Below are 25,550 nucleotides of genomic sequence, written 5' to 3' on the forward strand. Positions count from 1 at the left end.
TTTTCCACTCAAGCTGTATTTTCTCTCCCCTTTCTGATATATTTGTGTAATTGTAGGTAGCTATCTCCATCAAAAGTGTTTTTTGAAAGACAAAATAAGAGTATAATTCTAGGCAGTTATCTCAGAGCAGTTAATGAGAGGAGAAATTTCCAGTGACAGTTCAAATTAAGCCAATGAAAAAGGAAAAACAATGAAGAAGTCAGGGAAAATGAGGTATATTCACTTGAGCACACCCCAGTAGAGTAGGAAAACTTCAAAGGTAACTGGGAAAAATGTGCTGAAAACGACAGTACAGGAATAATGATTTCAAGCTCCCCTTATCTTTTGAGTGTTGAGGATTTACCAAGTGATGGCTGTAATTCATTTAGTCTGTCCCCCCACTGATGACAGTTTTCTTTTCCAAGATGATGATTATTCTCCACCTACCAAGAGACCAAAGAGCAATGAGCCGCCCCAGCCGCCAGTCACCGAACCTGCCAATGCTGGAAAACGGAAAGTGAGGGAGTTCAACTTTGGTAAGTTCCTGATTAAGCACATGCCCTTTTTCTTTGATTCTGAACCTCTTGTGTTAGTGATAAAAGTTTCAACATTCTTGAGGGGCATGCTGTCCAATGTATTACTGTTTCATAATCTACTCTGAGGAAAACCATGGACAGTTTGAAGTCACTTTACATTGTTTAAACATAGTTTGGGCTTACCAGAGCATAAGACATTCCATTTGTGATGTTAATTACAGTTAGTAGACTTTAAATCAGTGTTCATGACTTAGTAATTTAATTATTTTTTCTTAGTTTTAAAACATTTATTTTTTAAATTTTTTCATTCTTTCTTTCTTTTCTTTGTGTAACTGTGAGCAGCTCATCTAACCAGAAACGCTACTGCCAGTAGCCTTTTGAAGGGACTAAAGAAAACATTAGTGGCAGATTGTGTTTGTGATGTCCATTTTGAGTAGATAGAACATGTAGCTTGTTATACTTTTAAGACAGTGTGTTAATGTTTTAACTTGTCATACAGTCTCATGTTCATAAAACCTAGACATGATTTAGAAACATCCCTGAATGACCTTGGAGACCTCACTCTTTTTTGCCTTCACTTTGTAGTGTTTATTGTGTTGTATCGGTCTTTCTGCCCTCCTGCTTCTGAGAGGTTTTAAGGCTAAAAGGAGGGACTTTGGTATGAAGTGTTTAAACTATCAACTTTAAAACAGCCTCTATTGAGCAAATTCTAAGAACCAAAAAGGAAAAAATTCTTAGGAAAGCAATAAAATTATATAAGTGAAGATAGATTATTAAAAAATGAGGATATGTTATATAGAAAACAGTTATTAGACGTTAGGTAGTCCTCAGAACTTATTAGTACTCCCAAAGAGGTATTTCTTACTGAGATTTGACTTTCAATTTTCAGAGAAATGGAATGCTCGAATTACTGATCTACGCAAACAAGTCGAAGAGTTGTTTGAAAGAAAATATGGTAAGCTAAACTAAAAACTTCTTGTAATATTTTGTTTATAAGCGTTCCTTAAATTTTTTTTTAATTTATTGATTTTAGAGAGAGAGGGGAAGGAAGAGAGAGAAACAGAGAGAAACATGAATTTCTCATTTCACCTACTTAGGCATTCATTGGTTGATTCCTGTATGTGCTCTGACCAGGGGTGGCACCTGCAACCTCGGTGTATCAGGACAGCACTGGAACCACCTGAGCTACCCAGCCAGGGCTTGTTCATAGGTTTTTAACAATGGAGTTACTGATCATCTAACGTGAGAACATCCAGCTCTATTAGTAAACTGTGCCTTACTTTTACATATCTGTCCCTCGAAAGATTATTGGGTAGTGTGTGTCCAGATGTTAGTGTATTTGTTTCTAGATTTCTACAAAGCTTAGGAAAAGTTTTTTCCCTTTAGGTATTAATAAGCATTTTTTTTAAACTTTCAGTATGTATATTTGGGAGTTTATTTATATGCAAGGTGGGCAAAAGTAGATTTACAGTTGTGAGTATGTGAAAGAATTTATTCTTAAGATTTTATGTATTTATTTATTTATTTTTACATAGAGGAGCAGGGAGGGAGAAAGACAGGGAGAGAAATATTGGTGGTTGCCTCTTGCATGCCCCCTACTGGAGACCTGCAACCCAGGTATGTGCCCTGAGCGGGAATAAAACTGGTAACCTCGGTTTGCAGGGCGACGTCCAACCCACTGAGCCACACCAGTCAGGGTGAAAGTTTATTCTTGTATTGTTTATTAATAATTGCATTGTTTTTCATACAAACAACTGGAAACCGACTTTGCCCCCCCCCATCCAGATATGCTGCAAATTCCTGGTTCTTAGAGATTTAATTGAAGATTACGTACTTAAATAATAGTGTATCTTAATCTGTTATGTTAAATTTAGTATTCTGTAGATGTCCTTATTTTCTTTATGTTGATATGTAACTTTAAATTAATCACAAGTTAGTTTTGTTTTACTATTCTGTACTTTATGTAGTAATAAAAGAAACAAGGAGTTTGTCATCATCTGATGGTATATATCAAATGCTCACATTAAAAATAGTGACAGCCCCAGCAGGTATAGCTCAGTGGGTTGAGCATTGTCCTGCAGCCAAAAGGCTGTGGGTTTAATTCCCAGTCGGGGCACATGCCTAGGTTGTAAGTTCATCCTCTGTCCAGGCACAGAGACTTGTGACCCCCCAGTCTGGATGTGTACAATCCCCTGTCTGGGTGCATACAAAGGCAACCGATTTGTGCTTCTTTCACACCAGTGTTTCTCCCTCTCCCTTCCTCTTTCTGTCTAAAAAAGCAAATGAACCCTGGTGTGGCTGAGTGGATTGAGTGCTGGCCTGGGAACCAAAGGGTCGCTGGTCCAGTTCCCTGGTGGGGTACATGTCTGGGTTGTGGACCAGGTGTCCAGCTGAGGGCATGAGAGGCAGCCACACACTGATGTTTTTCTCCTTCCCTCCCCCTCTCTCTAAAAATAAATAAATACATCTTTAAAAAATAAAAATAAAAAAAAAAAGCAAATGAAAATGTCCTCATGTTAGGATGAAATGATAAGAAAAATAAAAAAATAATAACAATTATTTTCAAATACATGTTTTGTCGGTTTTTTTTTGTTATTTGGAGAATTCTTTGCTATTAACTATAAGTAAAGTTGTATAATATTCTGACTTAATTTAGAAATCTAATTTCTGTGGTTCTATTCTATATGACTAAATTTTTCTAAGTATTTAAAGAATAAATCACATTGGCATTATTTACTTTAATAAACTTGAAATTAACATTTCTCTGTTTATCATGAATTAGAATTTGAGTAAATTTAATAATGAATTAAATAACTTATTTGTTAAAATTCTGAGCTCTTTTTTATAAGGTTCTCTTAGTATTTATCACACTTTTCTTATTTATTTAGTCATTCATTCATTTTAGGGAGAAAGGAAGGAAAAGGAGAAAGAGAGAGAAACATCAATTGGTTGTTCGTGCACATCCCCAGCTGGGGACTTGGCCCACAACCCAGGCGTGTGCCCTGACTAGGGATCCATCTGAGGACCTTTCAGATTACCCTCAATCCCCGGAGCCACACCCTCCGGGGTTTATCTCACTTCTCCGTGGTCAGAGTGTTTTGCCAGTGATTTCAATTGGTCCACCTCAAAACAAATACTGGCCGTGACCCGTGTGGGGCAGTTGGTTGAGCGTAGTACTGCAAAGTGAGAGGCCACTGGTTCAGTTCCTGGTACAAGCCTGGGTGGTCGGGGGCACGTGAGAGGCAACCGATAGCTGTTTCTCTCCCTCTTTGTTTTCCTCCCTTCCCCTTTCTCTAAAAATAAATAAATGAAATGTAAAAAAAAAAGGTGAAAACTGAAAACATGTTCTACACAGGAAGCAGTATAACATGGTGATTGCCTTAGTGGAAGCTATTTGCATTGTTAAATGTGAATATGATTTTCAGGAGTAGCATATTAACAAAGATATTAAATATGTAACATGGTAGACTTGAAACTTTAGTACAGATATTAATATGTAGCAAATAGACTTTTATGTAAAATACCAGCAAAAGAAAATTGAGCTGTTGTCATGGTAATTTCTGAGGGAGGAGAGGTGGAGTGGAATCCACAGGAGTCGTGTTTGCTTGGGCAGGGTCAGGAGCATCTCCGCTGTTCTTTCAGCTACTAGAAAGCATTGTAGGCGACTGTGCTGTGTGAATTAAATGAGACGGAAGCTTTTGAAAGAAGAGTGAAATGTGTATGGTATGTGTCTGTAGTCATAGAAAACTTGGCATTGTTTTACTTAGTGACGAAAGGCTTACCTGTGGAAATTTTAATACGAACTATAAATGTGCCTGTATTATGCATGAGCATACTAATACTTCTTAATTCCTTTTTATCACGAAAATTTCCAAACACAAACGAAAGTGAAGAATAAAGGCCCTCTAAATATTCATCACTAAAGTTCAGCAGCCTTTAACATTTTACAGTATTTTCTTTTTCTCTTTTGTCCCATCTATCTCTTTTTCATGCAAGAATGTTTTAAAATTCCAGTGTTCCAAATATCATGTCATTTCATCTCTCAAAAGTCTGTTTCAAAGAGGGAGTTGAGTGAGAGGAAGGCATTGTCTTAATCTCAGTTCTCTTCTCACACATAAAAACATTTAATACCCAGTGATACTTAAATGTCTCCTATTCAGAAAAATTGACTCTTTATAGTTTGTTTAATAAAATGAAGATCTACTCATTATAGTCCGTTCTTTTTGAACTTAAGTATAGTTAGCATACATTATTATGTTAGTTTCAGGTGTATGGCATAATGCTTTGACATTTATGTATTATATAAAGTGACTATCACCATGATCAGTCTATTATCTGTCTGTCCCCATACAAAGTTACTATGATATTATTGAGTGTATTTGATTCTTAACATTCCTCATGCTTTTCATTTTTGAACCTCTTGTATTATTTTCCCCTTGGGTAAATAAATCTAGCAGAATTTTTAATTCAATATTCTGTTTCTGTTTTTTTAAATTCTTTTACACATGTTTTAAATGTTTCAAAAATACTCCTCTTTCATTCCGTATTGTACTCATTAGCTGAGATTAACTGACATGTTCTTCCGGGTTCATTTTTGGTTCAGATTTCAATAGAGAGTCTGACTGTGTCTACATTTACTGTACAACATACTTTAGTTAATTGCAGATCCAGTTACATAGAGCCTTGTCATCATTGGTATTCTTTTCCTTTTAGTTCTTCCGTACTATTTTCTGATTGAACTATAATAAGCAGAAGTAAATACAAAGTTTTATAAAAGTTACAGAACAATAAATATTCAACTGTTTTGTGCTTAATCCTTGTCATTTAATGGTTTTTCTCTTTCTCTTGTCATCCCTAAAGCTCAGGCTATAAAAGCCAAAGGTCCTGTGACGATCCCATACCCTCTTTTCCAGTCACATGTTGAAGATCTTTATGTAGAAGGACTTCCAGAAGGGATTCCTTTTAGAAGGCCGTCTACTTATGGAATTCCTCGCCTTGAGAGGATATTACTTGCAAAGGAAAGGATTCGTTTTGTGATTAAGAAGTAAGACTTCTGGACTTTTATCTTTGTTCATGATTAGTGAGGTTTTTAAAATATTATTGACAAATATTCAGTCGGTAGGGCTAAATTTAAATTAAGTTTCAATTATTATATATTGTTTTAATTTCAGTGTGTCGGGGTATCTATGTCAGTTATGACCGAGTTGGCTTTTGGAACATTAACACCTGTTACACCTGATTGCATAGAACTGTCTTTTTCTTTTCCAATTTCCTGCTAAATATACTAAAGAAAGTAGTAGTATAGTAGTATTGTCTTGTTTTTAGGTCTCAATTTTTTACAGCATATATGGAGATATATGTAACTTGTAAGATTGAAAATGAATGAAACGATACAAGCCCTGGCTTGCATGGCACAGTGGATTGAGCGCCATCTGTGGACTGAAAGGTCACTGGTTCAGTTCCCAGTCAGGGCATATTCCAGGAATGCAAGATCCAGATCCCCAGTTGGAGGCCTGTTAGAGGCAACCACAGGTTCATGTTTCTCTCCCTCTCTTTCTCCTTCCCTTTCCCTCTCTAAAAATAAATAAATAAAATCTATAAATTTAAATCTATTTAAAAATAAATGAGGTAATAAAAGTAAGAATGAGCGGAAGAACTAAGATAGTAGAATGCTCTAAATTGTTTAGCATTGATATAAAGGCTGTGACAAGGTTTATTTTTTTTTAATAATTTAAAACATTTTATTTATTTTTAGAGAGTGGGACAGGGAGGGTGAAAGAGAGAAACCTCTGTCTGTTTCCTCTCATTTACCCAAATGGAGGACTGAACCCACAGCCCACCTATGTGTCTTAAAGGAATCAAACTGGTGACCTTTTTTTTATATGACAGCACCCAACTCCCTGAACCATACCAGTCAGGGCACAAGGAGCTTTTGTAAAAAAAAATAAGTGCAGTGGTGGCCGGTATGGCTCATTGGATTGAGTGCCAGCCTGCGAACCAAAGGGTCACGGGTTCTATTCCCAGTCAGGGCGCATGCCTGGGTTGCGGGCCAGATCCCCAGTGGGGGTGGGGGGTGGTGCATGAGAGGCAACCAGACATTTATGTTTCTCTCCCTCCCTTTTTCATTCTCCTTCCCCTCTATCTGAAAATAAATAAATAAAAATTAAAATAAAAAAAAAACAAAACCCTTGCAGTTCTGGCTGTGTAGCTTAGTGGATTGAGTGTGGGCTCCGAACCAAAGGGTCACAGGTTCTATTCCCAGTCAGGGCACATGCCTGGGTTGCAGGCCAGGTCCCCAGTGGGGGCCACGTGAGAGGCAACCACACACTGATGTTTCTCTCTCTCTCTCTCTCTCTCTCTCTCCCCCTCCCCCTCTCTCCAAATAAAGAAAAAGAAAAAACATTTTTTAAAAGATTATAAGTTTTTAAATTGCAGAATTGGATTTGGATATATAAATGTTTCCATTTTAAAATGACAGCCACATCAAACATTTTTGTATTTTGTATTCTTTTATATTCTATTGAGATTACAGTAAAAGGTTTAAAAAACCTAAGAGAGCATTTATCAACAGATTTCTGCAGTGCAAATATATGGACACTTCCCTTTACATCCATGAAACAAGTACTAGATATAGTTGTAAAAGGAAACAATTGGAGAATACTTTTCTAGGAAATGATGAAATGTAATTGCTAAACTAAAATTTTCAATGAAATTGGGTTACAAGGGTTGTTAGTCTTGTAGATTGTAAAGAAGGTTCTGTCTGTGAGACACAAGAAAGAATATACTGAGTCATCTGGTGCCATCGGACTTGAAGTGAAAAGAGAGGGAAAATATCAAAAATGAGCCATCTCATAAAATTTTGGTGCCCTAAGGATAAGGGGAATAAATCATTTGGGTCTAGAGAGTAAACCAGGTCATCCATAAAGAATGAAACCACACTGATGAGAAACCTACTTTAAGCAGGAAAGGATGTTGTACTGCTAATTAAGCAATTCTTTCCAAGTTCTAAGTCAAGTGATTTCAATCTGAAATTCCAGCGTAGCCAGCCAAACAAGTATGAAAGCAAATAGAAATTTTTCAACCTGGAACAGGAAAGACAGCAGTTAGGGTTTCTGCAGAGGTAACAAAAACCCTTATTCAAATTAGCTTAGTACAGGGAGTTGCTTATCTCATGTAGCAAGGATCAGAGATAGGGTGATTGAAACTTGTGACAATTGGGGCTTTGCTCCTCCTCTTCTAGAGTCCTCCTTTTTAAAAAAGATTTTATTTATTTGTTTTTAGAGAGAGGAGAAGGGAGGGAGAATGAGGAGAGAAACATAGATGGGTTGCCTCTGACAACCCGACCCAGACATGTGCCTGGAGCGGCAGATGAACCAGCGACCTTTCAGTTCACAGACTGGCGCTCAGTCCAGTGTGCCACACCTGCCAGTGCTTTCCTTCCTTGTTTTGATAGTTTCCTTAGTCTGGTCTTGAACCAGATGCAGTAGTCCAGGCCTCACAGCTAGATATGTCTCTGCAGGAGAGACAGTAGCCACCTATGTTTCTTTGAGAGCAAGGACACCTTGGGATGTGGCCTTAATTCTCTGGTTAGAATTGTGTCAAGTGCTTATTCCTGAAGCAGGCACAGGCATGGGAAAGATAGTGTCTTGATGGGTTTAGAGGGTATGGGTTTATATCTCCTGAAAGGCATGGCTTTCACTTTAAGTTCTTCCATTTTGAATGAGTCTCTGAACCATGATCATATTATAACTGATTTTTTAAAAGCTTTCTGACATATCTTTTAGCTATTAACAATAACGTAAATAACATTAGTAGGACAATAGTCATATCATTTGCAAAAGCTTCTGCTGCATTTCTCTAATAATGCTCTGGTACTGTTGAGTAAATGGGGAAGGTAATGACCACCTTGATGAATAGGTACAATCAGGCAAGCTCACCTGTCTATATTGGTATTAAATAAAGGAATGTGTCTTTTTAAAAGATTTAGCTAAAGAGGAAAAGGGCCTGAGACATACCTTAAGATGATAGGTGAGCTATTCTCCACAGGGAGGAACTTGTTGCTAATAGATATTTTTCTTTCCAGTAAATTGTAGTTTAAGATTTATTAGTTTCTTTTCTCTTTTTTTTAAGATTTTATTTATTTATTTTTAGAGAGGGAAGGGAGGGAGGGAGGGAGAGAGAGAGGGAGAGGGAGGGAGAGAGAGAGAGGGAGAGAGGGAGAAACATCAATGTGTGGTTGCTGGGAGTTATGGCCTGCAACCCAGGCATGTACCCTGGCTGGGAATCGAACCTGGGACACTTTGGTTCCCAGCCCGCGCTCAATCCGCTGAGCTACGCCAGCGAGGGCGATTTATTAGTTTCTTATAAAACAGAGCAAAATGGCTTGTTCTAAAACCCCAACCCTAGTGAAGAGCCATAAACAAGACCCCCCTCCCTACACATTGATACATTAAGTGTATTGTTTTAAGAATTCTTTTGTACTGTTACTTTATGAAATTATTCTTTTAACTTGACAGAAATTTGAAGTGGATTTTTAATAAAGAAAATTTATAAATTAATTTATAGGTTTTGATTGTGTTTGCTAATCTTGTCAAACCATATAAAACTGTGTTTGGAAGTTTAAATGTTTATGTAAGCTTATCATAAGGTACTTGATGCTAGCATATTGAGCTTGAAGTCTTTTCAGTACACTCATTTATGGGAAACTATCTTCTACATTTGGAAAGGACTTTGAAAAGCCTTAGGTCCTTTGTAAAGCACATAAACTATGTTGTTTATTTAGAAGGGTAATTCTATAGAGTTTAGCAAATCTTTTATTTCACTTACTAATATTGATCAAATATTGTATATATTATTGACTTAATCCTGTGTTAGTTTTCATCATTTCTGGGATTACTGTTGATATATGTATGGTTATACCTGTTTTTGCCATCTCTTCCTCCATCTCCACCCCCAATTACTTTAGGCTGTTAAAACAAAATAGAGCCATACAGGATATGGAAGTTAAGATTGCAAAACTTATGTGATCCAAAAATTATGTTTTATGGGCTGTTTATTAGGGAAAATTCTCAAAAGCAAGCATATTGTCCTGCAAATGGTAGTATTGAAATGTATTTAGAATTTTTATAACCAATTTTTATGGTCTGTCCAGAAAGTATCGTATCATGTAATATGAAAAATAGAGGCATTTATTGAAGAAGATAGAAGAAACATTGTACATAGGGCAATGCTGCCTCAGTCCCCTTCAAAGTTAGCACCTTGGGACCTCACACAATTCTCCCAGCATCTCTTCCACTGTGTAAACACTGCAAAAAAAACCTTTGTTGGAATTGCCATCAACTGCCCCTTCATATTTTCCTGAATCTCATTGGTGATCTGAAATCATTTCCCTTTCAAAGGTGATTTTAGTTTTGGGAAAAGCCAGAAGTCTCAGGGCACCAAATGTGTGCTGTAGGGGGTGCTGAATCACCTGGGCGATTTGAAGTTTCACCAAAAAACTCTTCATGAGATGTGTTGCATGAGCAAGTGCATTGTGGTGATGAAGCTACCAATCACCAGTTTCCCGTAGCTGCAGCCAATTATGTTTGCATCTCTCACTGACGAAGAACACTGAGATAATAGTATTATTGTTTGGTCCGGAGGGGCATACTCCTGATGGACAACACACTTCCAATTTTTAAAAAAGGGGGTTAACATGGTCTTGATCTTTCTGCGACTTTGCCGTGCCTTCTTCAGTGTAGAGAACCAGGTGACTTCCATTGGGACATTTCCAGATCTTAACCGTAGACCCATGATTCATCTCCAATTATGAGCCTCTTGAGAAAATCTGGTTCATTGGTAGTGGTTCGAATCAAGTTGTTAGCAACTGCGGTAAGATGTTCCTTCTGCTTGGTAGCAAAAACCGTGGAAGGAATTTCACCATGACATGTTTTATGCCAAGATCCTGCATCAAAATCTCAGACACAGTAGTTTTTGGAATCCCCTGATCAGCTTCTAGTTCTTGTGCTTTCAGTCGTCGATCTTTGTTGATTGCAGCCCATACACATTCAACATTCTCAAGTGTTCTACTTATTGCAGGCCTTCCAGAACGTGGGTCACTTCCAACAGATTCTTGAACATCTTTGAAACGTTTGTGCCACACTTTTATCTGTGCTGCACTCACTGAATTGTCTTCAAAAGCCTTCTGAATCACCTGAATAGTTTCCACGGAGGAACGTTCAACCTTAATGTAAAATTTGATAATGCAGATTTGCTCTGCTCGCTCAATCATTTTAAATGTGAGGGCCACACAGTACACATGCTCATTGAGCAGCATCTACTGCCCCCACTGACTTGTACAGTGAAGTCATCATTATTCACAATGTGCATTCTAGTCCACTCTCCTTGGCTGCCAGTTTTATATTGATACCGTGTGAATTGTTCTAATTACATTAATAATGGCTGGACTTTTTCTGGACAGACTTCGTAGATATGTTGCAGTAAGGTAATCTTAAATGACGTGTACAATTAAAGGACCTCATTTAAAATTTTAGTAATTTGTCCTTTGGTGTTATGCTTTTATAAAATGCCTTTGGTTTGCATAATTTTTCTTTGAGGATGTAGGCTCTATGAAGCACCTTATGAAACAATGTGCAATTACCATTTACCTTTATTACTCTGAGGAAATCTCAAGAAATTAGGATTTAATTGTACTCAGGACTCCAGATTGTCTTTTCTTTTTAAACTGGTCTTGATGACTGAATATTAAATAAGTACTAGTAGTTACTATTTTTGCTCAGTATTACTTTGTGAATATTTAGTACTTTTTCTCACCTTGCAGACATGAACTTCTGAATTCAACACGTGAAGACTTACAGCTTGATAAACCAGCTTCAGGAGGTAGGTCTCCAGTCTTGTAGTCAAATCAGAGCATTTTGTGTAGGAGATACACGATGTCAAAATATTGTCCAGTACTCTCTAGAAGAATACTCATTTTTAAGTTTAATAACCCATTGCAAATAAGTGCAAGTCTGCATCATATTTTTGGATAGACTAAAGAAGCATGTCTGTTGGACTTTTTTTCCCCCCCAATCCTCACTGAAGGATATGTTTATTGCTTAGAGAGAGAGAAGCACTGATGTGGGAGGGAAACATCAATCAGTTGCCTCCTATAGTAGCCCCAACTGGAGATCAAACCCACAACGTAGGTAGGTGCCCTGACCAGACATCAAACCCGCAGACTTTTGGTGTACCGGACAATGCTCCACCCACCTGAGATACCCCGAGAAGACATGTCTGTTCTACTTTTGAAATGCAAATGTTATCTGGCATAAAGTATTCAATAATTTATTGCCCAAGTGTACATTAGTAAATTGAATAATCATTCATTGTTGTACCCAGACGATAAAAAAGATACACTGCTTAAAGCACATAGCCAATGGTATCATCATTTGTTTGTTAGATGTGTTTTGAAGGAAATACAGTTATGATATGTTCTCTTGCTTGCTGTTGCACTAGAGTGGAGTTGGGGTGCATATATAAAACAGAGTTTGAGCCCTGGCCAGATAGCTCATTTGGTTAGTGCATCATCCTCATACAACAAGGTTGCAGGTTCAGTTCCTGGTCAGGGCACATAATGAACCAACCAGTGAACATATAAATAAGTGGAACAACAAATTGATGTTTCTCAAATCAATAGATAAAAATTAAAAACTACAGAATTTGCATCACTTAAGAGTTTGTAATGGAATGATTACTAAGTAGTCTTAAATGTCTAAATTTATCATTGCAAAAAACTCCTGCCAGCTGTTCTTGAGTAAACTGAATTGTGGTGTTTCCTACCTTTAATTATGACTCTTGAGGGTACCTATGTAGAATTACTCTTCAGTTATAAATTTCCATTTTGTCCATGTTTTAGTTTTTCTTTTTCTATTCAGTGTCAGCACCATTTTAACAAACATATTCTGAAATCTTAGAAATAATTTTAGAACAGAAAAATACTGCTTATTTTAAAATTATAATATATTAATGCCATTAAATTGAGGAAATTTTTATATTTGTTATTCTTATAGTAAAGGAAGAATGGTATGCCAGAATCACTAAATTACGAAAGATGGTCGATCAGCTTTTCTGCAAAAAATTTGGTAAGTCTAATTTTTCATCAACTAAAGTATGATATAGAATAATTTTCCTAAATTTTGCATTATGAAATACAATGAATATGACTCAGTTTCAGTTTTACAGTTTTCTTCTGTTGTTTTCAAATACATGTTTATTATGAAAAGTTTTAAACCTGTATAAAAGAGAATAGTGTAACAAACCCCCAGATACTCTTTTTGTGTAATATATTTTAATACAGTATAGTTTAAGTTTATTCAGCATAGGGCATGCCACAGTTTTCGAATCATTTTGTCTTGGGATCTTTTAACAGTGTTTAGTTGCTTCTCCGGAATAAAGGAGACCTTCAGTGGCTGTGTATCACTGGAGTGCTGTGTAGTACACCGGTGGCTGTCTGAAAATGTCATAGGACCACACTACAGTGGTTATCTTGTTTGTTGTGCTTGCTGTGCTTGCATTCCTAAACACTGAAAATATTTAGACTTTGTTTATCATAGCAACATGTTTGGCAAAAATCACTTTCTTCCCTGCTTTATCCTTCTTAGCAGCATTCAATGGAATTGTTCTTCTTCTTATTTTTCTTTTTTAAAACTAATATAATGGGACAATTTCAAACTTTTTTGACTCTTAGTTTTTTCCTGTCTGTTGTTTATCATTTTCATTCCTTTTTTTTTTTTTTAAGGTTTTATTTATTTATTTATTTATTTATTTATTTATTTATTTATAGAGAGAGGGGAAGAAACAGCAGTGTGTGGTTGCCTCTTGTGCACCCCCTACTGGGGACCTGACCTGCATCCCAGGCATGTACCCTGACTGGGAATTGAACTGGTGAGCCTTTGGTTCACAGGTTGGCACTCAATCCACTGAGCCATGCCAGTCAGGACTCATTTTCATTCTTTTGATGGCACCTCCATTTTGCTCACTCTTTAAAGTTTGGGAGTGGTTCTCTGTAGCTCAGTCCTGAGCCCTTCTGTTTTTCTTGTTATACTTTTTCCACAAGTAATCACACTTCATCTTGTATCTTTAAATTAATATATTGTCTGTATCCTGATGGCTTTCAAATTTAAGTCTCTAGTCCTAAAAACTTCCCTTACCACCAGACCTTTATATTCACCCACCTATGTGATACCTCTTCTGACTTCCCATGTTCTAAGTAGAGACCTTGATTCTCCCCACTGCAACGTGTTTGTTCCCCAGTCTTCCCAGTGGCACCTCACTCCACCCAGTTGTCCTAGCCAAATCCCCTAGGAGCTATTTATTCTTTATTTTTATTTTCACAAGGCCTTCTGCTGACTCTACGTTTAAAACATACCCCAAATTCATACCCTCTTCTCCCTCACTGCTGTCTGTCACTGTAGTCAAAGCCAGTGCCACAAAGCAGCAAGATTTTAATCACATTAAAAATATGGTGCATGTCACTTCCCTGTTTGGTACTCATTGGCTTTTCTTTGTACTTGGAATAAACTCCACAGTCCCTGATCATGGCCATCCTGCCTTTTTTCTAATGTCACCTCATTCCCTATCCCACTTGCTCACTTCACACCAGCTGTAAAGACCATCTACTTGTTCTCTGCTTTTTTCTCATACCTTTTTTGGAACTGTTGCACTTTTAGAGTTCTTATTTCTGGAATGCCCTTACCTCAGGTCTTTTTGTGCCTCTCCTTTTTATTTATGTCTCAATGTAAATGTGGCCACACTGGAGGGTCTTCATTGAGTACCCATCTAACATAAACTGCCACGCACACTATAACTCTTCACCTTTTTATCTTCCTCAAAACTCTAATGGTTGTCTATTTCTTTTCACTCTCCTTTTTTTTTTCCCAGATTTTATTTATTTTGGAAAGAGGAGAAGGGAGGGGGAAAGAGAGGGAGAGAAACATCAATGTGTGGTTGCCTCTCACATGACCCCCACTGGGGATCTGGCCGGCAACCCAGGCATGTGCCCTGACTGGGAATCGAACTAGCGACCCCTTGTTTCACATCATGCACTCAATCCACTGAGCTACACCAGCCAGGGCTTCCTCTTACTCTTAACACAATAGATGTGACCACCCTAACTGATCTTGTCTGTCTGGTTTACTGCTAGAGCCCTGCTTGGTGCTTGATCAGGTGCAATGTCTTCTGAAGTTCTCAGAAATCACTGGGCCTTTCTGTCATATGGTATACGTTGTACCTCATTCAGTTTAACACTGACAGGACCAAAGTACAAAAGTGCCACAGCTATCATGGGCATGGAAAGTCTCCCGAGTGAGGATTCTTGTTTGTCCTGTGGTTTCCAAGATGATTGCTTGGCATTGGGTCTTAAAGTCTCAGTAAATCAGTTTTTAAGTGCAGCTCAAGTGGCAGCTACAAACTGAGGTCACTAATGTGTGGTGTTTGCAGAATCCATGTACTTACCTTATGGCTTATTGTATTCCCTGAGAATTTAACATATCAGGGAAGAAATTAGAATTTTAAGATTTTAATCTGTCAAAATCAGCTAACTAACAGTAAACAAAAAATCTTCACCACTTTAAAAGTAACTATTTCCAAGGAATTTAGTAAAATAAATCAGATGAAGAACACTGTTTATCATTAGAGGTGCTACCATAGTATCATTGTAATTCATGAGTAGGTGACATTTGATAATGAGTATCTGCATGAACAGGCTTAAACTTTGCCCTCACATTTTAGTTCTGGAAATGAGCCTGGTAAAAGAAGCAGCCAAGCCTAATGGCATCATTGCTTCTTGCCAAGCAAGCTTACTTTTATGCCATGGAAGGAAGAGGAGTCGATGAGTTCACCTAGTTGGAGTGTGGTCTGTAAGCACATACCTAGTTATGGGGCGCGTTCGATTCTTGGTTGGGCGTGTGCAGGGGGCAACAGTCTATGCTTCTCTCACATCAGTGTTCCTCTTTTTCCCTAAAACCATTGGAAATAAAAAGGTTCTTGGGTAAGGATTAAATAAGTAACTAAATAGTTTAAAAAAGAAAGAAAAAGTAGCCAGTGGAAAAGTATTTTGGCATTGTATCAGAGATAAGAAAATAGGTAAGAGTTTATGTATTATCACGTCACAAACAACAAAAGCCTGGCTCTTTTTTGTTGGTAGTAATGGCCTTAACTGGTCCAGGAGTCTAATGACTTTAGAGAGTGAGAAGGAAGAAAAAATGTTGCTTTCTTTAAATTAAATCTCCTGGAAGGGAAAGACAAAATCTTAGATTCTCTGTAACTGTCAAACATGAACAGTTTTATGGTAAGTTCTCACTACAGCAGCAGCGTAACCAGTCATTCAGCACCTGTGAACACCTGTGTGTCAGGTGCTGCTAGCCCATCCGAACAGAAGACAGTAGCCTCCCCCAGGAAGCATTTATTAATAAATTAGGGAAAGATACACATAGTAAGGCAACAATTAAGTATTCGTTACATAAGGTGTTAAGTAGCCTGGGGGAAAAAATGAAGAACAAGGGCACCCAGGGAGACAGGGTGACTGTTATCTTATAGAGAGGAGACCTCATTGATGAATCACCAATGCAGTGGGCTATCCCCATTTTCTGAAACTTCTCCTCTTTCTCAACTCTGACAGCTGTTTTTTTGTTATTTAATAGAAAGTTTCTTAGAATTATGATGATATTCTTTTCTTGTTATATTGAACTGTAATTAATACTACTCCAGGATGAGTGTGTGAAAGCCTTTTCATATCACAGAGATCCTGTATTTAAGCCCTTCAGATTTGGTCTAATGAAATAAAGGAAGAAAATCAGACAGAAGGCCTTTACATTTGAGAAGAAAGTCAATCTAAGAATCAAAGAAATGCAAATTAATTCTTCAGGGAGGCACTGATAAACCATCAGATTGTAGCATATTTAAATGTACCATACAGAATATAAGGGAAACTTATATATACTGATACTGTATAAATTGTTTGACTCTCTTATTTATTCACTTTAAAGATTTTATTTATTTATTTTTAGAGAGAAGGAAAGGGAGGGAGAAAGAGAAGGAGAGAAACTTCAATTGGTTGCCTCTCTCACACCCCCAACTGGGGACGTGGTCTGCAACTCAGGCATGTGCCCTGACTGGGAATTGAACCCAGCACCCTTTCGCTTTGTGGGACACTCAACCCACTGAACCACACTGGTCAGGGCTGTTTGACTCTTTTATTAAAACTACATTTGAATGTGGTTTCAGAGCAGGGATCAGGGTTTTCACTTTTACATCTTAAAATTTCAGTTCTACACCTGTTCAACAGAAAAATATACCCAATTTTAAATTCAGTGACCATTAAGATTTTTCCACATTTGTTCATCTTTACCTCTTTGGGGTGTTGTATCATTTTCCTTATTTAGTGTGCATCCCTGACAGTGTGGACATTCTCGTATGAACAAGCACAGTGTCATTTACTCTCATACCTCACAGGATTAGCTGTGTCTTTGTATCCACTCTCATCCAGCCCTTCATTGAGTTTCCTCATTCATCCAGAAAGTACCTTTGGAGCGTTTTTTTTGAATGTAGATCTAAATAAGGTTCATATACTAACTTTGGTTGATATGTCTCTGTTAGTGTAAACCAGTCTCTGCTTACTATTTTTATTTCCCATTCCATAAATTCTTTGCAGAGGGTTATTTCCTTATAAAATGGCACATTCATGATGTTTAAAGGGTAAAGAATATTAATTACAGTTGCAGGAGCTAATAAAAGAGGATTTTTACAGTCAAAACATTAAGTAACAAAAATCTCTCTTCGAATATTTGAAAACGTAGTATTTAACGTTCTTTATTGTATCATAATTTTCTTTTGATAATCTTTCAAAGATATCGAAAAAAGTTTTATGAGGTCTTAGCGTTATTAAGATGGTCTTAGAATCAGGAAACATTAAATCCATTATAAGTCACCCTTGATCAGGGGCCCTTTGTATTCGCATTTGCTGCATTGAGTCTGTTTTAGTACTTATTGTATGTATTTCCAGAGTGTACTTGACTTTTTAAAAAGTTGGCATGTCCATTGCTTTGGATTATACTAAAATTTGATTTCAGGAGAAACTTAGTCTCCTGAATTGCTTTTCTTTTGTAAAGCTGAAGCCTTGGGGAGCACTGAAGCCAAGGCTGTGCCTTACCAGAAATTTGAGGCACATCCTAATGATCTCTACGTTGAAGGACTACCAGAGAACATTCCTTTTAGAAGTCCCTCATGGTATGGAATTCCAAGGCTGGAAAAAATCATTCAAGTGGGCAATCGAATTAAGTTTGTTATTAAAAGGTAAGATTATAATCTACAGAAACAAGTTTAATGCCTGTAAGAAAAGATTGGTTTCATGAAAATGGGCCTTTTGTTCCCCTCTCTGGTATTCAGAATTAAGGTTTTACATTTAGATTCATTTACTGAGAAAATGTTTATTTAGTATCAGGTACCAGATACACAAAATTGTTTTTGGAAGGCTTATTACAGAGATAAATGCAATAAAGCATTGCTAAGCACTTTGGGGGAGGAGGCAAGGGGTAGCATGTAGATTGGTCAGTTGTACATAGAGATTGGAGAAAAGGTGTTTCAAATAAAGGAAATAATATAAGTAGGGGCAGGGAGGTGTCGAACGTACTTTAATGTTTACGTGACTATACCAGTCTGTGTAGAATGAGCAAGATGCCTTGTGGGCATGGCATGGTAGATTTCACGGTAGCCAAGTGGAGGGAAGGCCTTATGTCTTATACGATCAGTAGATTATTAAATAATTTGGATTTGCATTTTAGAAATGCTATTTTGGCCTGTTTGAAGGACAGCAGAGTGGGCAGTTCAGGAGCAGGGAGGGAGTATGAACAGAAGGCCTGTCTTTACTACAGAATGATGGTGGTGGGGGTAGACTCTGATACTTGGGCTTACTCTTTGGGGATTGTGCATTTGTGTATGTTTGTTGGACTAATTGTAGAAAGGAGTGGCAACTTTAGGATGGCACAGCTAGATATTTCTAGTTGTATTGTGGTATACTTCATCTGAGGTTTAGAAAGAAGGTTGAACTGGTTGGGGGGAACATAACGGTTTGGTGCATTTAAGGGTAGAACGCCTTTGAGGACACAAAGGTGGTCCCATGTGCATCTATTAAAATTGCTGTTTTCTAAATAATCTGTAGTCACCAGAATGATACTTTCCACTGCACAAGAAAGCAGAGTGAACCATTTTGAAAATCATTAGCACTGCAGAGGTGGTTGGGGAAAGCCTTTAAGGCATTCTTAAATGCTCTGTTACTAATACCAAGTGAATTTTTACAGACCAGAACTTCTGACTCACAGTACTACTGAAGTTACTCAGCCAAGAACGAATACACCAGGTAAAATAATTGTGAATTCCTTTTTAAAAAACGTATTAGATAAGTTTTTTTAACATTTTAAAAAATATTTTATTTATTTGTTTTCAGAGAAAAGGAGGGAGAAAGAGGGAGAAAAGCATCAATGTGTGGTTGCCCATGTGCCCTAACTGGGAATCAAACTGGAGACCCTTTGGTTTACAGGCACATTGATGCTTCTCTTCCGCTCTTTCTCCCTCCCTCCCTTCTCTGTCTAAAATAAATAAATCTTAAACACAATTTTTAAGTTATGAAATTCCTCTTCTTTCCCAGAAATACCTTTTGAGGAAGCTCAGTAGCATGTCTTTGATGTATCAGTATGAACATAAGCAGTTTTGGAAAAGTTGAGCTTTGACTTTAGACCAGTGGTGTTCAGTAAGAATAAAAGGTGTGTCACGAATGCAAGTTACAGAAATCATTTTAAGTTTTCTATACCCAAATCTGTGAAGAACATGTAATCATATAAAAATGATGAAGAAAACATGATGAAGAAATTTACATTTTATTTTATATGTTTATATTTTATTTGAAGTGCCCATGTGTATTTTACACTCTGTCTCATTTGAACTAGCCACGTTTCAAGTGCTCAGTCCCAAATGTGGCTGATGTGTCAGACCATTCAGACCCTGTGGGTTTAGATCTGAATCTTTATTCACATAGACCCTGTTGTCTAAATGACAAACACTGTAATTCCAGCAGCTGCACTGATGTCCCTGCCCAGTAAAAAGAACTATGAAGCCTCAGTCTCAGTTGTGTTAATGGTTTTATATTCTTTATTTGAACCATAAGTGTACTTTTATTTCTTTGACATCTTTTTGTTTACCATTGCATAATGTCAGAAAAGTGACTGCAACCTTTACAACCTTGGGGACTTCTGTTGCTAAGAACCAGTGGTTATTTCTGAATTCATGTGGCTTATCATTCTTGTAAATGCTAAGGTGGGGTTATTTGTACTAAAATACTGATCCTTCAGCTCTTAGTGTACCTGAGGTAACTGGTAAAGGTCAACCAGTATGCCAAATGGATTGCATAATTTTGTTTTATCATGGCGTGAGAAGTGGTTGAGAGTACTGAGCTAGGGAAGAAAAATTATCTTGTGGCAGGAATTCAGCAGGGGAGGAGGTATAATCAGTGTTTAATAATCAAGTTGATCATCAAAGTCAGCACAGTGGCCTCCTCAGCATGCTTATGATTTAGGCAAAGAAACAAAGTATTGGTGATGAATTGAAGATTAGAGATGGCATAGACTTTACTAAGGGAAGTAATGTAATACTCCCAAAGGTAGAGCTTTAATATGAATAAGGAAGAATATGATGAAAGTCTATGTATGAACTTCATTTCTCAAGACTTCAAATTAATGTGATTGATCACTGCTTTTATTAGGGGCAGTTGTAATATAGATAGCAAATGGAAAATGTTAAACATGTGTCATTGAAAGGATGTACAGGAACCATGGATGTTACTCCAAGGATTGAGCCGTGTCATTTTCAGTAGTACTTTATCTGCCATCTTCTAGCATAGAGGATTTAAAGCCTATTATCAAAAGAAGAATCTCGATTCTCTAACATTCTCGAGTCATTGATGTTTGGCCTCCTGTTATTCATAGATTTTGGAAAGAATTAATGGTTATCATTCTTCATTCCAATAAAACCTTAACTTGTTCTGCCAGTGAACCAGGCATTAGCATTTTGCTGGGCCAACTCAAGTCATAAACTACGTGACAGAAGGATTTTCTTAGTCACTATTATCATCAGCAGTGTCTTTTTAATTCTTGGCATGGCCTGGAATTAGGTAACAGTTGTATGCTTAAATACACTGTGGATACACTTTGCCTTCAATCTGGTACAAGATGTATGTCAGCTGTGAGAAAATTGTTTCACTAGACAAGTAATTGTGCTTTGAATGGGAAGAATGGGGAGGTGTTACTTGGCTCTTGTGAAGAGTAGTTCAGCGATTGTTTTTATTTGAGTGGCAAATACCAGAGAAGGAAGTGAAGGATGCGGCAGAAGGGGCAACTGAGCAACAAGTTAACAGAAGCTTTTTGCCGTGGGAAAGGAGAGGCTAGGCATCTTTATTAATAATTCAGATTTGATTTTTACCAAAGTTACTCTGGTTGAATGGTTGAGTTACCACGTTAAATCCTTGAGATGCTAGTATAGTAAAAGTAAAAGAAATGTTAAAAGACTTTCTGAGGCCACCAACTTTAGCAATATTTGCAGAACTTCCCCAACGTCTTCCACTGCCTTTGTCAGCAAACAGTAGTGACTTTCACATTTAATGTGATTCTTGTACTCTCTGCTTTTTCTTGTGTTCTCTCCACCTCTTTTCCTTACCCACTGCCCCTAGTCATCCCTCCATTGTCCCCTGAATCCATCTTCTTCATCCTCAACTGTGCTAAATATGCCCTGATTATCTGTCCCAGTAAGTGGCATCCTAAATGTCTTTTATAATGGCTTATTTTTTATCCATTTTTACATTACATTTAAAAAGGAATGGTTGTCTTACAAATAAGGGATAAGGAAATAAACTGGGTTGTAGATATGTATAGTTTTGAGTGACAACTCTCTAACCTCTTTAACGTTTATTTCTACAATTTCCATTTCTTTACCCTTTGTTTCTTGCTGTGATTAGTGAAGTTTTGCTTTGTGTGGATTTCTAGGCGCATGCCTGTTCAATAAAACAAGGAATGCCAGTATGGAAAGTGAAGCTGTTGTGGTTGAACCTGGTACAGGAGGCCTGGAGCCTTGCACAGCTGGCCTTCCAGTCCCCACGGGATTCTCTGATGTAACTCCGAGGAGGAGTGTTTGAGAACCACTCATTTAGAGCACTCCTGTGAACAAGTTCTTTATTTACAGTGTGAACTTAAATTTGAAGTCTATTTCCCTCAGTTCTTCTGATATTTGACAAGTATGGGAAATAATTCTCTTCCTTAAGACCCAAAGCTTTTGATCTTTAACAAAATAGAATTAAGAGCATCACTGGATTATACCCTAAAACTAATACAAAAACAGCTTCCAGTCTAATTTGTGTCAGAACCAGTAAGGAGCATTGTTAATTAGATTTATTTCTGCCTTCTAGTCAAAGAAGATTGGAATGTCAGAATTACTAAGCTACGAAAGCAAGTGGAAGAGATTTTTAATTTGAAATTTGGTAAGTAAAACTTGGTGATTATGTTTTAATTTAAAAACAAATGAAAGGCAGTGTTCTGAATGAGTTACAGCAGTTCAGGACTTAAAGAAGGATGGTCCCAGAAGCTGAGTTTTAGTTTATTTCTGCTACTAAATTCACTACTTAACCCAAAAGTTACTTTATTTCTCTTGGATTCAGTTTTCTCATATGTCAAAATGGGAGAGAAGGGAGGAGGTGGGATAAATTTCAGTTCCACTGTCTGTGCTTTAAATCTGGCTGACATTGAATGGCAAATAGGTTTCACCCTTTGTTTCAACCTAGATTTGTTGACAGCAGTTTCCTGGAGTGCTGTCTTGAGGATTCTGAGGAGGCTCAGCAAGAGTGTTTCAGTTTATTGGGTGTGTCTGTCACGGAAAAGGAAGGAAGGAGTGAGAGTGATAGCAGTATTCCAATGGGCAGTCCATCCAGTCATTTTATTACTTGGTATTGATGATTTTGTCCTAGATCAGGAATCTGAATTCTCTGCCTCTAATCTGTAACTTAGGTTCTGCTTAGATGCATCATATGCAGCATATTTTTTTAAACAGCAAACTTGCACCTAGTTGACAACACAAAGGCTGGGTACATACATGTCATTTCAGTGTGGGATGGCTATAGTTCATTTCTGTCCAGAGCACAGAAATAATTTTGACTAATATAAACTGTCCTTTTGATTTGAAGTGTTAAAATGTTCATTCTAAAAGTACTTATTTTTTAGCCTTGTTCTTCAATTTTGCACAATGTACTGAGCAAATGCTTTCGTATTAAATAGATATTAATAGATTGTAGGGAACTTGTGCATAACACATTTGATAATATCCAGATGTTAACTGAATTGTGGTGAACGTTGTGCAATATGTGCGAAGACTGTATTGTTATACTGTATACCTGAAACTAATATAATGTTATATGTTGATTACACCTCAATAAAAAGATAAGTAAAAAAATGCTGTCAGACAAAAATTAAAAAGTGTAAAATTTTACCTTCTGTAAGTTACATTTTTTTACAATTTCAGCTCAAGCTCTTGGACTCACAGAGGCAGTAAAAGTACCATACCCTGTGTTCGAATCAAATCCTGAGTTCCTTTATGTAGAAGGTTTGCCAGAGGGAATTCCCTTTCGAAGCCCTACCTGGTTTGGAATTCCACGACTTGAAAGGATTGTCCGTGGCAGTAATAAAATCAAGTTTGTTGTTAAAAAGTAAGTTCTTTTTGCCATTGTAGTCATCTTTGGAATTAAAATAATAGAATTTTATTTTTATTTAAATTATTTTCTAGCTGTATGTGACAGCTAAAGCTTTGGCATTCATGATGGAAAAGCATCTCTGAGCTATAGTCCTGGACTTTTCTATTACCTTTGCAGCTCCTTTCACTTGTACTTGATTTTTCGTCATTAGTACAAGGAGAATTAGAACACCTGCCTCACAGTGGCGGTGTTCAAGTTGGTTAGAGACACTATGTCTCCTAGTGTTCCTAAATAGTTGAATGGAAGATGAAAATGCTGATTAAACTTATGGACAACTGAATTTCTTTATTTACATGTCTCCAGAATTTCAGTAGCTGAAGAAACTATAGAGTTAATTTGTATTTCCATGAAAGAAGTTATTTGCTCTTCCTAAAATTATGTAGCAAATAGTTGTGGGAAGGAAAAGTGAGTTTTTTGGTCCAGAAATATAAGCATTATTGCTGCATTACAGAATGATCCTAGGGTCTCCTTTATATAAAACATTAGTTATGATCATTTTTACTGGCTGTGAAGACCAATATTACACTGGTTACTGTAATGTTTCTTGGTTTTTTCTCTAGACCTGAACTAGTTATTTCCTACTTGCCTCCTGGAATGGCTAGTAAAATAAACACTAAAGGTAAGAGATTGTATATGCTCTTTATTATATACTTCAGTTCATTAAAACATTATTTTTCAATATTAACCAAATTACACTGAATCATTGGCCAATATTTTTAAGTCATTTTACTTAATGGACCTTTTATTTTTTTCACACATTCATTGAAAATTTCATGTTTGCAATCCTCCTTCATTCGTGTTTCCACAACTTTGTTGAGAGTCATGTGGAGGATTACACAACCAGTTTAATTCTTCAGGTTTCTTTGAAAAGAGCCAAACTGTATGCATTTTAATACTCTGTTCTTATAAAACATCCCCTTCTGGGTTTTTTTTTTCCCATTATAATATGCAAAGGTAATTGTGTGCTCACTTTATAGCCTTGCAGTCCCCGAAAAGACCACGCAGCCCTGGGAGTAATTCAAAAGTTCCGGAAATTGAGGTCACTGTGGAAGGTGAGGCCCCTGTGGCATGCTTCTGTGGATTTTCCAGTTTACTCATTTCATCTGTTGATTCTTCAGATTACTGTGTGTGTTTTTATGCAGATGAGTTTTTACAAAAAACTCGTTTAGATGTGAATAGGTGACCTGATTAAAGCTAAGTTCCTGAATGTTTCTGATTGACATTTTCAGGACAGTTAACCATGATGCTCATTGAGAATATATTGTAAACTGCTTCCAAGAAAATCCTTGAAATCCTTTTTTATCCTATTAAAACAGTAAGGATGCAGATGGGAAGGTGTGGGATTTTTTCTGATCTCCTTTTTTCCCTATACTTTTCATGAAAGAAAGTTTAGGGATGGTTTAAACAGCAGTACCTTGTATTAAACTAGTTCCTTTTACTTCCTTATCTCCATTTCCACTGGGTCTGTGGGTGTCTTATCTTTTCAGGATCACAGTATTAAAGTACTTCATACGATATTAAAGACAATCCTCAGCCTACTCTTAGGTGTGCACATTTCCTTCTGTCTTTTCATTGACTCAGAAGAAAAGGATAGCTTAAGATAGTTCTAAGATAGAACTATTAAGATAGTTCTTTGTTGTCACATAATCTCAAGTTTTGTATTGAGTTTTCATGTTGATACTAAGTGGCACCTTAGTCCATCCTATTCAGAAATCCTTGTGCAGTTTATGGATATCATATGCCAGTTTAGTCATTTCTGTTAAAAATTTCCAAGAATTAAATTTAAATGTGCCCTGGCTGGTGTAGCTCAGTGGATTGAGCGCGGACTGGGAACCAAAGTGTCCCAGGTTCAATTCCAAGCCAGGGTACATGCCTGGGTTGCAGGCCATAACCCCCAGCAACCGCATATTGATGTTTCTCTCTCTGTCTATCTCCCTCCCTTCCCCTCTAAAAATAAACAAATAAAATCTTTTAAAAAAAAATTTAAATGTACTCAATCCTTTACTTTCCTCCTTTTGAAAAGATCTGAGGGAGATTTCCGTTACACAAGTTTTCCCATGCTTTCCTGGAGGAACTCAAATACCAAGTATGGATAATAACTTGCTTATGGTGTTAGTTTTAGTAGAAAGACACAGATGGTGAGGAACTAGATAAACCTGAGACTGAAACCATATAGATTTTAACAATATGAACAATGTGATATTGCATAAGAT

At 37.1% G+C, this 25,550-nt stretch overlaps 1 protein-coding gene across 13 annotated transcripts in view; it reads left to right on the forward strand.

The window, feature by feature from the left end:
• Positions 1 to 25,550, forward strand: part of LOC114510426 (general transcription factor II-I) — a 116,265-nt gene that overhangs the window by 71,098 nt on the left and 19,617 nt on the right. For all 13 annotated transcript variants that reach the window (XM_028529059.2, XM_036020837.1, XM_036020838.1 and 10 more), the window contains 11 exons: positions 405 to 515; positions 1,405 to 1,470; positions 5,376 to 5,559; positions 11,335 to 11,393; positions 12,566 to 12,637; positions 17,663 to 17,846; positions 18,851 to 18,909; positions 22,003 to 22,074; positions 23,109 to 23,292; positions 23,898 to 23,956; positions 24,315 to 24,389. In XM_028529059.2, coding sequence (XP_028384860.1) covers positions 405 to 515; positions 1,405 to 1,470; positions 5,376 to 5,559; positions 11,335 to 11,393; positions 12,566 to 12,637; positions 17,663 to 17,846; positions 18,851 to 18,909; positions 22,003 to 22,074; positions 23,109 to 23,292; positions 23,898 to 23,956; positions 24,315 to 24,389 — 1,125 coding nt within the window. The remainder of the gene's footprint in view (positions 1 to 404; positions 516 to 1,404; positions 1,471 to 5,375; positions 5,560 to 11,334; positions 11,394 to 12,565; positions 12,638 to 17,662; positions 17,847 to 18,850; positions 18,910 to 22,002; positions 22,075 to 23,108; positions 23,293 to 23,897; positions 23,957 to 24,314; positions 24,390 to 25,550) is intronic.

The sequence above is a fragment of the Phyllostomus discolor genome, chromosome 3, assembly GCF_004126475.2.
Source record: "Phyllostomus discolor isolate MPI-MPIP mPhyDis1 chromosome 3, mPhyDis1.pri.v3, whole genome shotgun sequence".
NCBI lineage: Eukaryota > Metazoa > Chordata > Mammalia > Chiroptera > Phyllostomidae > Phyllostomus > Phyllostomus discolor.